The sequence below is a fragment of the Octopus sinensis genome, linkage group LG8 (genome assembly GCF_006345805.1).
Source record: "Octopus sinensis linkage group LG8, ASM634580v1, whole genome shotgun sequence".
NCBI lineage: Eukaryota > Metazoa > Mollusca > Cephalopoda > Octopoda > Octopodidae > Octopus > Octopus sinensis.
Window position 1 is genome coordinate 63,485,634 of NC_043004.1, and position 14,028 is coordinate 63,499,661.

Below are 14,028 nucleotides of genomic sequence, written 5' to 3' on the forward strand. Positions count from 1 at the left end.
CACACAAAAAAATTTCAGGAAAATAAAATAAAACATATCAACACTCAAACGCTATGGAACTGAACGTGGAACCAATTGGATGGACAACAAACTCCGTATTACAAATCTGAACATCTGCGCCACCTATGCATTTATATATAAATGTACACTACCGTCAGAAATTAATTAGCACCCTTGATTTGCTCACCATGAAGCATGGTGGGGGTGGTCTGATGGTGTGAGGGGCGTTCAGCTACAGTTGTGTTGGGCGGCTCTATGCCGTCGAAGGCAACATCAACGCAGCAAAGTACGTTGAGATAGTACGGGATACCTCTTTGGTGGCGAGGAGTACGTGCTGGCCAGTCACCTGACCTGAACCCTATTGAGAACCTCTGGAGTCGATTGGGTAGGGATTTGAATGTGCAGCAATACAGGAACCGACACGAGCTGTTTGGGGCACTTCTTGCTGCATGAGGAGCCATCCCTGCACAGTACCTGCAGGCACTCATAGACAGCATGCCGACCCGCGTAGCAGCTGTCATTGCTGCCAAAGGAGGAGCAACAAGATATTGACTAAATTTCACGATTAATATCAATTATGTGGTGTGCTGGGATATGTTTTAATAAATGTTTGATTAAAAACGAGTTCGTTTCTGATAATAATTTAATTAAATTAAGAAAATGTAAGAAAATGTAGAAATTTGAGAAGTGCTAATTAATTTCCGACGCAAGTGTATATATATGTATGTGCATGTATGTGCGCGTGTGTGCGCGTGTGTGTATGTATGTTTGAGTGCATGTGTGCGTGTATATGTAAGTATGTATACATGTTCATATAAAGTACACACACACACACACACACACACACACACACACATATATATATATATATATATATACACATACATATATATACATATGTACATATATATACACATGTACATACGAAGGTTGGTAGTTTATTTATGATGTGTTCAGAATCAGTTCTGCTGATGATCATTAGACGTAAGTTGAATGTGAAATCACGGTGATACAGAACTAAATTCATTTTTTAAATGTCTTGCTTTGAAAAACTGCATTTGGGTATGATTAGTATAATTTTGGTAGTAATGACTTTGTCCCTCCTAGTGTGAGGCATTTATGTGTAATAATGCCCTCTATACAATATAGATATAATTAATTTGTTCAAAAGAAAAAATTATTTTCGAATTCTTTTCTTTTATGAGGTTTTCACGCTAGCTACCCGATAATTTCTTGTTAAGATCCCTTATTAAGAGATTATCCTTAATTGTTAAACTTATATATATATATATATATATATATATATATATATATATATATATATATATACATAACTAATGTAGGATAAAAAATTTTTGGGGAGAAAAATTTTATCAATGGCCAGCATATCAAAAATACATTTAAAGGTTAAATTTATAAATAATTTACAAGATAAGGGCAAAAGAAAAATTCTAATGCCAAATATGCCGAAAAATTGTCAATAACCATTATAATTTATGCGTCTCGAAATAAACCGACAGAAATTTCTAAAAAATCCGTTATTACCGTATTGGTCCAATTTCGGGGTTAATTAAAATAATTTTCCCCTCATCAGAGATAAATACGTGGGATATAAGTGAAATACTTACTCATACCCATAAATTATAATGGTTATTGACAATTTTTGTCTTTTTTTCGGCATATTTGGCATTAGAAGTTTTCTTCGGCCCTTATCTTGTAAGTTATTTATAAATTTAACCTTTAAAGGTGTTTTTTGATATGCTGGCCATTGATAAATTTTTTTTCCCGAAATAATTTTTATCCTACATTAGTTATGAATTGAATAGTGTTCACTTCCGGATTCTCTCACTCTGTGAAAGTTTCTAGTTCGAATCATACGTGTCTCGAGATGTGCCGGAGTTTTTCTATTTTAGATATATTTGGTGTACTTAGGTTTGCTCGGGACTTTGTGCTTGCTTTTTCCATGGGTATGAGTAAGTATTTCACTTATATCCCACGTATTTATCGCTGATGAGGGGAAAATTCTTTGAATTAACCCCGAAATTGGACCAATACGATAATAATGGATTTTTTAGAAATTTCTGTCGGTTTGTTTCGAGACGCATAAATTATAATGTGTATATATATATATATATATATATATATATATATATATATGTGTGTGTGTGTGTGTGTGTATGTGTGTGTGTGTGTGTGTGTGTGTGTGTGTGTGTGTGTGTGTGTGTGTGTGTGTGTGTGTGTACATAATTCAAATAGCGATTATTTTCGCATCTTGAACGGATGGTATTAACCAAGGAAATTCAGGTTTAAAACCTAATATTTTGGTTTGGCGGTGTGTTGATATCTATAAAATAATACATTTATAATCATGCAAATGAAAGATGGGAAAATGGAGATATTGAAGTTAAGAGTTATTCATTATCCCTTATAGCAGTTTCAATTAAGCTTAGTAGAATTAAATAAATATTAAAATCATATTTCTGACCTTATTCTCTTCAGAAGGAAGAAAAATAGATGTTTTGTCTGTTAGTTTATGTAATCATCAACGAAGACTGAATAATACTGTTTATGATTAGCAATGGTATATGTCTAGGGCGTTGGGTTAACGGATTTGTTGTTGGTAAGAGATAAAATGCAAATAAAATTTGGGCAATGAAAAGTAGATAGAGATTAAATAGCAAATTACAATGTAAATAAAAGGGTATATACAAAATTGAAGAATCTTATCGCAATTTCACCAAGCAACTTTGTTGATACACGGCAATAACCTAGAAACTAGTCCACAGATATTGTTTCTTTTTTTCTTTTGCTGGATTTGTGTACTGGACGCCCTGTTCGAAACTATAAGAACGTAGATATTGTGTCATATAACCTGCTGGAAACGATGTTTTCTGAGGCTATCTAGAAATAATAATGTGTGAATACATATATATATAGATATCAATATTCACGCTAACATATACGTTTCCTATACAACTACGTCCACACACTCTCACACACGTAAATGCGCATGTTCACATGTACATCCATATACATAAAAATGCGCGTAAATTATACATACATACATATATATATATACGCACACATACACTTATATACGTATATACATATACACATACACACGTATATATGTGTATACACATATAGATAAACACATATACGCATAAATATATACACAAGCGCACACTTAGATATGCTTACACTATTAATAATTTATCACCTATAATAAAAATGCCATATAGATCCTTTAGATCAGTTAATTCGATTGGTTAGTGGAATTTTGAATATGTTTCAAACCAGATGGCTTTTCGAATGAAGTTGAATAGCTCTAACGGTTTATTGAGATTTTTCTCGTTTGTATAATAGGTTCATATTTTGTTAACAATTTTAAACTAGTGTAATGTAAGAGGGGAGAGAATAGTGCAAATTTTTATTCGTATGAATTTGTTTAAAAATTTATATGTAGATATATATGGGAATATAAATACAAGCATATGAGAGCTCACTCATATAAACAATTGGTCGTAAATGTTAGTTTAAGTGAATAATGAAACAGATAATTAGTAATTTATTAATTAGAATGGTATATATTCACAAATATTTTTGCTCATACGTACATAATTAGTTAAATGGTAACGTATTGATTAGAATGGTATATATTTATGTACGTACTATATATAGGTGTAATGCATTCAATGAGGATAGAACTTAGTCAACAAAGATTCTTCAAGTTTTTCAGAAAGAATCGTCTTTCCATAAATGTTGAGAGGGATAATAATTCAAATAATGTTTTTCATATTATCTTTAATTTATCAACTGGATAACATGAACCCTACACAAAATCTAATTCGAATCTAAGCTATATCAACTTCCAAATTAATCATCCCAGATCAGTTTAAATGCGTTAGTCTCTAATTCTAGTAAAAGGGTAACATATATATCTTCCAATGAATACATATTTAATAAACATGCGCAGGAGTGGCTGTGTGGTAAGTAACTTGCTTAAGAACCACATGGTTCCGGGTTTAGTCTCACTGCGTGGCTCCTTGGGCAAGTGTCTTCTATTATAGCCTCGGGTCGACCATAGCCTTGTGAGTGGATTTGGTAGACGGAAACTGAAAGAAGCCCGTCGTATATATGTATGTGTGTGCATATGTTTGTGTGTCTGTGTTTGATCCCCCAACATCGCTTGACAACAGATGTTGGTGTGTTTACGTCCCCGTAACTTAGCGGTTCGGCAAAATATACCGATAGAATAAGTACTAGGCTTACAAAGAATAAGTCCTGGAGTCGATTTGCTCGACTAAAGGCGGTGCTCCAACATGGCCACAGTCAAATGACTGAAACAAATAAAAGAGTAAAAGAGTATGCAATATAGCCTTAGCAAACACTGGATATAGAAATCAAATAGAATACTGCCAACCTGACATCATTAATAAAGATAGCATAATTAATTACAAGCAAAAACAAAAAAAAATGGTAAACTTTATAGACACATGATAAATAGTTATATACTTAAAAATAAATACATAACAAGTAACCAAATATATATAAACAAGGGACTCCTAATGATAAAAGAGATAAGATCACTTTAAATCAAACTAATAATAGTTTGATTCAGTCTGCCGTGATGATTCACAAACCTAACACATAAAATATCTAAGAAGATATTTTATCTCCCTCTGAAGAGATTACGCTTAGAATTATGATTTTAATATTTATTTAAGCAGGTGTATGGGATGATCGATTTTTAGGTGAAAATAATCTCTTTCTAACCTCGATATCTGCATTTTTTAATTCTTCACATTCATACATACATACATACATACATACATACATACATAGATGTACATATAAATATATATATATATATAAATATATATATATATATATATATATATATATATATATATATATATATATATACATATATATATACATATATACTACTTCATTTGCAGGGCTCTGAATTTTGCAGGACTGGGAACGTTAATTGGTCATGAAATACTTCATGCGTTTGAAGCTGACTGTGAGTATTATATTCATTAGTGAATTATTTTCAACATTTTTTCATAGTGTCATTTATTATAATACATAACGGATCAGACAGAACTTACTTGAAGTCAGATATATTCTGCTTGGCTTGAACTGGGACGTAGAGTTTCGTTAATTACAAAACCGCTGCATAGCAGCTCCAACTGAGAGTCCTTGATTAATATACAAACATTTCTATTTATCTATCTATCTATCTATCTATCTATCTATCTATCTATCTATCTATCTATCTCTATAATGTGGGGGCACAATGGCCCGGTGGTTATGGCAGCTGACTCGCGGTTTCGATTCTCAGCCCAGACGTTGTGAGTATTCATCGAATGAAAACACCTAAAGCTCCACGACGTTCCGGCAGGTGTGGCGGTGAACCCTCTGTATTCTTTCATTACAACTTTCTCTCACACTTTCTTCCTGTTTCTGCTGTACCTGTATTTCAAAGGGTCAGCCTTGACACACTTTGTGTCACGTTGAATCTCTCTGAAAACTACGTTATGTGTACAACTGTCTGTGGAGTGCTCAGCCACTTGCACGTTAATTTCACGACCAGACTGTTCCATTTATCGGATCAACTGGAACCCTCGTCGTCCGTAACCGATAGAGTGCCTCCCCTTCTTCTCTCCCTTCCGCCCTGACTGTCTTTCTAGCCTGGCCTTCAAGGTAACTGGACGACATTCTTCCTGCTTTCCTGTCGTACACAAAAAATTCTGCGTTTGCAATACTTTTTTCGTTCTGCGTCAACAGCCCTTCTTGTTTTTCCCTTTCCTGTCTTTTACTGTTATATTTTTTTACTGTTTTTATTTTTGTACTGTCGTTACTGTCCAGTTTTTTTACCATTTTTTTACCATTTTTTACCTCTCTGCGAAACGATCTCAGAATTTTAATTGATTTGCTTTTCGCAGGAAGGAAAGTTTCTTGTCCAAGATACGTCTCGCTTTTATCCTTCGAAATGTAGGGTAGAAGAAACCTTAGCGACTGAATAAGGGTTCTTTTCGTTGTGTTAATTGTCCTGTACTCCATTTTTTGTTGTTTTTAAAAAAATGTCCAGTTCCTTTGGTTTGTGTCTATGTTTTCGTTTCTCTTTGTGTTTGACGTCCCTTTAGTGTCCTGTACTCATATATGCGTGTATATGTACATGTAGAGGTAGGTACGTACATATATGTTTATATATATGCATATGTTTTATTTCATTTATTAATATATATATATATATATATGGTTGTGTGTGTGTGTGTGTGTGTGTGTGTGGAGGCGCAATAGCCCAGTGGTTAGGGCAGCAAAATCGCGGTTGTATCATCGCAGTTTCGATTCCCAGACCGGACATTGTGAGTGTTTAGTGAGCGAAAACACCTAAAGATCCACGCGGCCCCGACAGGGGGAAGGGGAACCCAGCTGTACTCTTTCAGCACAACTTTCTCTCACTCTTTCTTCTGTTGGCCTGCTCGCTTAGCCAGCGGGGTGGCATCATTGAAGGCTAAAACAATGCGGAGCGCATTGTGACCAGCGATGTGTAGCAACATCTGATGGTCTGGTCGGTCACGTGATCACGTGATATATATATATAAATATATATTTATATTTAAAGTTTTAAACAACCGAACAAAAGTTATTTTGCTTCCACTGAAATACTTGTATCTTACATGCTATACTATAAGTCAGCCCATCTCTGAACCTTTGCTTAACCCTACTACGGGATACGCACTATAATTAACAAAGACGCTATTGTAGTTTTAATTATCTATATCTCCTTTATAGTTCATTGAGTAATAAATGTAAATGGGAACCGTCTCTGCAATAACAAATTGTTAACAAACATATGCTACAGCACGTGCAGACGTGCTAATTGTTAATTTTATTGCTGTGCTTTAATAAAACCCATTATTAATAAGGAACAAACAGAAATTAGTTGAAATATTGGGACTTATATAATGAAGTCTGTTGTCTGAGGCTTCGCTTCAACTTGAGCGTGCATTATGCAATGTATAGTCTTTAACTAAATGGATTTACTGATTTATAAAACCGTCTTCATTATTGTATCCTGTCAAATATTTTGACTACTTCCGTCCTTTGCATGTGTAGCACGTAGCCGAGCACATTCCACTTCCTCAGTGTGATTGGATCTCAACAGGGCCTTCTCCATGCCTTCATATGATATGCAAATCCTCAAGTGATTATTAGTTTCATTCATATGTCTTAAAATAAGACGGGCAATATTTTCACCACCTGTCCGACTTAAACTTTTCTAAATATATACTGATTTAATTAAACGCTTCTTCTTTTGTTAGGAATACATTTAAACAGATGGTATAATATGCACTAGCATTCTATTTGAAGTGTACTAATATATTATAATTGATTAATTAAACATCAATAGCAAAGATGTTTCTTACAAAAGTAGGAAGAGACAACGGACAAATATTAAATAACTAAAATTGTTTGCTTTTCCTTAATGCGTTTCCATTTAAGATAGATGCAATAACAAATGAGTCTGATGCATTGCATTACGATGTTAAATCCAGAAAGGCTTTAGTGATATTGAAATCCAGAACGGCTTCAGTGATATTTAAATCCATATAAGCTTAGTGATATTTAAATCCAGAAAGGCTTCAGTGATATTTAACAGTCATCATTTGGCGGCGACACATGACCATAGCTTTCTGTATATCTAAACAAGATTTGTAATGTATCAGAATCTCTGTTTTAGGAATCCTCGCAATGGCATTATAAACTAAAATGTTTGACTTCGGTAAATACGTAGTGACTTCCGTGGTATGATAATTTTTATAGCAGCTTCAGTGATCTTATAGATAATGATGTGCGCCCAGAGTAATTAATTAGCTAAATGTTATCCTTAGTTAAATTTTAACCTTAGTTGTGGCAACGAGCTTTTCTTCCGAAAATTCGAAATCAGTACAGAATACTGTCGAAATTGATTAAATATTGCCTGAGATCGGCACTGTTTTGATTACTTGATGAATTATTTTATCTATGTTTGAAATTATTACTTTTTTCAGTTGAAAGCTCCTATTTTAACAAGAAATGGTTGATTGATAAGTCTTACGAAAGCTATGATGAGCTGAAAGAAGCTGTCGTTAAAATATATTCCGGCTATAGAATTGAAAGTATGAATTTCACTGTAAGTACGCCAATTATATGTTGTATTTTTATCAATATCAAACAAGCTTTGGGTCAGTAAATATTTACACTTACTAATCCGGCCTTGTCTTCTTTGTCATCATCTTCTGCTCTATCTTCCTTCATGTTACGAAAACAGTGTTAGCAGCAACACGAGAGTTCGAATTAAATACATTCGTTCAGATCATGAGCGACACAACTATGACTTCCATCCGTTATATGTTTTGACAATATAGTGTAACTGAATATGAAGTCCTTTTAGATGGAATATGCGTCTTCCCAGGCTTCCCAGTTGAGTCTATTTAGGAGTATTACGATCGTTTATTTGTTTTCTTTGTCAGCATCAGAGTATGTTCAGAAAACTTTATAAAAATGCTCACATATTCTCGTTAATTATATAAGAAATGAATATTTCTTTCCGAATTTTCTTTCCTTTGCTTATGATGAAAACACTCCCCTAATTCAAATCCAGCATTAGCAAATATATGATATACAATGTGTTAAAGTATTTTATACACATGAAACATCCACATGGCACATTTGTATTTGCGGATGGACAAATAGCAAAAGTATTTGTAGAAATGTAGTATTTTAAAGGTATTTGTACAAGCCATATTCATAGGTGAGAAATCTCATACACGTGTATGACAAGGTGGGAAATACTCCGATACACTTTGATTATCAAATGTCAATATTAACCAATACTTTGACAATATACTGAGTCTAGGATGCATAAGATATAACAGTGATAGTGTTTAACAGATCATTATGATGGTTCAAGCGTAACAAAGATGTATACTCTTCACAGTTTTGCATTCCATAATTCAACAACAGCGACTGCTATAACAACAATGGAATTCAACAAGAAATCCATCATTAACTGCAATGGACAGTATAAAGACAAAAACATTAGGAACAATGTTAACTACATTCCTATAGAAAATATGTGTGATTGAAAATTAATACAACGGTATATCCATATACACGAAGATGTATAACGAAGATTTGTATACGCATCAGTTGTTTCTTTTAGTAAATGTGTCGTGATGGCTTCGTACAGTATCTGGTATGCAACACAGAGCTTAAATGCTTTCCAGCGAATGTAGAAAATATTTTTCTGAAATATTTTAAGTACCTTATCTTGTCCTAGTCTATGTGAATATAATCACCATGTTTGCTGAATTAATTGTAAAGATTGACTCGCTCAAATGGTTTTTCCAAGAGGTTTCACATTCGTTTCTCACAGACAATAGTATAACGTGAAATGTTTGAAATTTGTCGCACAATATCATTTTTATAAAGCACCTCACAAATGTTTAAAGTATAAAATATATGTGTGGCAACAGAGTACTGGAAACCTGAAATATGTTATTTTGTTACTGTTTGAGGAACTAATACACATGGTATTTGCACTTCCTCCAATATCAGCGAGCTTAATATACATAATGTTCCTTTGAAGCTGATGCAAGGAAGAAGTATGGAAAATAGAAGCATGGTAAGGTAGAAGATTTGGGAGCAAGTTTTCAGGGAAGAGGAATTGAATACAGCTATTAATGTGGGATTGTCCGTAAGAACCGCGGTGAGAATGGGAGAGGCGGGTATGTCGGGAGTGTCTCGTAAATAAGTAAAGAATAGCATTCCTGTAATCATCATAAATATTCCTTTAAAATATTCAGGTTAATGGAGAAAGAACAGCTGAAGAAAATATTGCTGATATTGGTGCTTTAAAGATAGCGTATGAGGTATGTATCTTGTTGAAGTATAATTGGAGGATTTATTTCGTATTCATTTTATATATTAGCCTAGCGCACGCACGCGCATTCATACAAACAGATATGTGGATGAGGATATGCATACGTTACTGCAGTGCATGTTTCTATGCGCTAACTAGTGAATATTTCTCTTATATATTTCTGAATGTGTATACGAAGTAATGACTAAACGTTGACGCTCTTTGAAATAGCGTGTTGAGGTTGATGCAATTATAGATTACGTTAGACCTATCAAGGTGCCATAAATGTTAAAGAGGGGCAAAGGAGTATACCATCATAGCGGTTAGCTGTCCTGTAGATATAAATGTTTTTTTGAAAATCAAAGAAAAAGAGGATGTATATGGACACCTGATTTGAAACCTCCAGCTTCTATTTCAAGTCTATAAATTCTTATTCCTACTAATAATAAGTAGAGCACCAGGTTTTGTTAGTAAATGCTTACAGGAGAATCTTGGTAAACTGGAATTTTCAAAAAGAGAAATTTACTGGCTGATTCGTACATTACAAGTCCAACCGGTGAATCGATCGGTAAAAATATGCAAGAGTTTTCTGAAGTTCCAAATGTGAATTCATCTGTTAACTACGTCCCAAAGATGGTGCCTTGTATCTATGTTGGAAACCGGCTCCCTCCTCAGTGGAAGATTTATAATAATTAAAAAATAGATGAGATATACATACATACATACATACATACATACACACATATGTAAAACTGTGTTTTACATATGTGTGTCTCGCGTAATGTCTTTTCTATTATTGAGGGAGTTGATTTATAGAATTTATATCATGCTCTCTTCTCACAGTTACTCATTCTTTCAACATCGGAAATGTTTTGTTGGGTTTGTGGGTCTTTTGTTCGGTTTTCTCAATTTCAATTGCAAATTAATCCGTTTGAAAAAACTCTCTAAACTAGTATAAGGATGTTATATAATTTGAAGCTTAAATTTCATATGCAAACATCTAAAACAGATTTTCTCTTATTTATAACTGTGTTGTGCAGATTTTGTGATTTAGGTGTTTCTTTTACTCATAAAATAGAATATACGTCGTAACCACCGTATGGCTTGAAATATTCTTTCTTTTTGATGATGATATATATTTCTTCTATACACTGGTGTTTTCGACATGTATTTTTCTTTATAAAATGAGTTTATTGTATTTCAAATGTAAACCGCAGAGTAACTGTGTAATGTTTAATTTATTTTCATGGAGTTTGAATATATATGATTTTAAAATGTCCAACTCTTCAACGTTGTTTTGTTTTACAATCTATAATTTTAATAGTCTATACTATACAGTTTCCTAAATACATATCTATAAATATGGTATTTTGCTCAGGTACATTTGCCTTCTTTTGTATGACATTTTTCCTATCATAAACAGAATGTATCCTTCACATGTATGATATCCAGAAACCATATCGAATGCTGAATTATATTCTGTTAATTTTTGGGGCACTTTTGGTATTAAACTTATGCCAAATAATTTTTGAAGGAAAAGACGGTTACAATATCTTCACTATATGGCATTTACTTATGTGATTATATGCATATTGAAATATAAAATTCCACGTGGACACATGAATAACCGAAGACAAATGGATATATATTTAGATTAATTAAATTCAATTCTTTAAATAGCTCTTAACATTGAATAAAAGATACAATTCCAATTTATACCAGGCTTATTTGCTATGGAAATCAGACCATCCTGATGCTAAGAAGACACTACCTATACTAAAAATGACAGATTTACAGCTATTTTTCATGTCGTTTGCTCAGGTAAGTCAATAATTGATTTAATGCTTTCAGATACTACCTATAAGTATAATAATCTCGCTGCAAAATTTCTTATAAGAGCAAGGTAAATGTTGGTGTAGCATCAACTAGTATATTATGATATATAGTAAACAACAATTGATATACTTCTCTAGAAAAGAATCCATACCGTTCTCGGCAATTGAAAACATGATTTAGTCTTCAAGAATTTTATGTCTTTTCAAAAATCTGAGACATTCGTAGAACGAATTAAACAGCCAATCAGGTTTTAGATTTGAACATATAATTCGGAAACCTAAAACACTTTTGAGGTACTTATTTATATATTTGAAAACAAAATATAAACGATGAAAGATGTTTTAGAGATGTTGACTTGACATTTAAGTTTAGATTGTGAACATTCAAAACAGCAAATAAGAAATTCCAATTGACAGGCAAAGTACGTAACCTGAGCTATCTAGATAATCCAAACGAAAGAGAGAAATACAAATAAATATTCCTCGCTCCTGGAATTTACGTAGTCGTTGAGGATCTTGTGATTTTTTGAGATCTATAGTTTTTCAAGTCAACATATTGAGCATAGTTTCACCCGTTAATTTAGAGTTTTATTTTGGGAAGGATTGTCCATTTAATGCCAAAATTGGTTCTTTATATATATATATATTTATATATATATATATATATATATATATATATATATATATATATATATATATATATATATTATATATTATATATTGTATATATATATATATATATATATATATATATATATATATATGTATGTATATATATAAATATATACATCTACTACATATGTGGGAACTGCTCTCTGCGGATGTGTTTGTGGAGTTGTTAGTTGTTCGCAAACTCCTACGCCGTTTCATCGATTTGGGATGAAAGTTGACTCGTCAGTAGAACTCAAGACAGGAAATCTCATGGCATACTCAGATTGTTGAAAATATCGGTAATAGGGTCCTGGAAAGGATCCTTATATTTATATATAATATTTCATGTCAATAGCAAAAGGATATAACCCATTCACCCAGCTTTTAACAGCCACGGGAAAAACCCATGTATTTTCCTATATCATTTGGGATAAATCAAATTGAGTAAGCTTATTAGTTTTGGGACTGTTAGCGATATTTTCGCAATTTATCCCTACAAAAAAGTAAACAGTATTTTCCTAAACAATAAATCCACTTCTTTCGGTTAGTGACTTATTCACGAATATAACAATACTAGCGCTGCTGAGGGTAATATTCTCTGGGAACACACAAAAGACTTGTTCAGGGTTATTTATTTTGAATTGTTATTATGTCATATCTGATTAGCGTATTATGACGTAACATGCTTCACGATTTCAGGATAATATTATTGATATTTCCTCCTCAATTCTATATACTCTGGGAACGTATTAAAGCCTTTTCTGAGCTACTTTATTTGAATTACTACTACCGGGTAACTAATTTCATGTTATTACATAACTGACTGCACAATTTGGGTATTCATAACTTATTGGGAATTCCTAAATACAAGATCCTGTGTAAGAGAGTTCGGTATTCTCTATAAATGCACAAAAATGTTTTCAGGTCTACATGTCTACATACTTTGTATTGTTGCTATTGGATTAGCGAAACAATTAAGAGAACAGAACCGGGAATTACCGGGTACGTCAGATAGAATGTATATATACATACACACACACACTCACATATATTATATATACCTATATATATATATATATATATGTGTGTGTGTGTGTGTGTGTGTGTGTGTGTGGTGTGTGTGTGTGTGTGTGTGTGAGTGTGTGTGTGTGAGTGTGTGTGTGTGAGTGTGTGTGTGAGTGTGTATGTGTGAGTGTGTGTGTGTGTATATAGAGTATGCGTGTGTGAGAGTTATATTATTTGGGATTAATCATAAAGTTCAATATTTTCTTAATTGCATCATCGAAATGCAATGATAGTGTTTTCCGAACTAAGGTGTTAAACTCTAGTGTGTAGCTTAGATAAAATATTTCTCTGTATCTCACTTGATCATATATTTTTGGGTTGTCACAACTTATTTAATCCCTGCAGTCTTGGTGTTCTAATGTAAGCCCTAAGGAAAAATATTTGTTCGAGAATGCTGTACACTCTCCGATGGAGGCAAGGTAAATGATATGTATTTAAAATAATATTTTTAATAATTTTTAAACATTTTATAAGTACTGTGAGTCTATAAAATATAATTATAATATTCGGTATCTCTTTCTTTCCTCTCACTCTGTCTCTCGTAATGTATTTATTGGT

General features: G+C 32.9%; 1 protein-coding gene across 2 annotated transcripts in view; it reads left to right on the plus strand.

Annotated features, from left to right (window-relative positions):
- Positions 1-14,028, plus strand: part of LOC115214756 (neprilysin-2-like) — a 214,764-nt gene that overhangs the window by 22,279 nt on the left and 178,457 nt on the right. The window contains exons 8-12 of one of the 2 annotated variants that reach the window (XM_029783780.2): positions 4,962-5,029; positions 8,067-8,188; positions 9,864-9,929; positions 11,642-11,740; positions 13,816-13,889. In XM_029783780.2, the coding sequence (XP_029639640.1) occupies positions 4,962-5,029; positions 8,067-8,188; positions 9,864-9,929; positions 11,642-11,740; positions 13,816-13,889 (429 nt within the window). The remainder of the gene's footprint in view (positions 1-4,961; positions 5,030-8,066; positions 8,189-9,863; positions 9,930-11,641; positions 11,741-13,815; positions 13,890-14,028) is intronic. The other variant, XM_036505432.1, reaches the window with a different exon arrangement.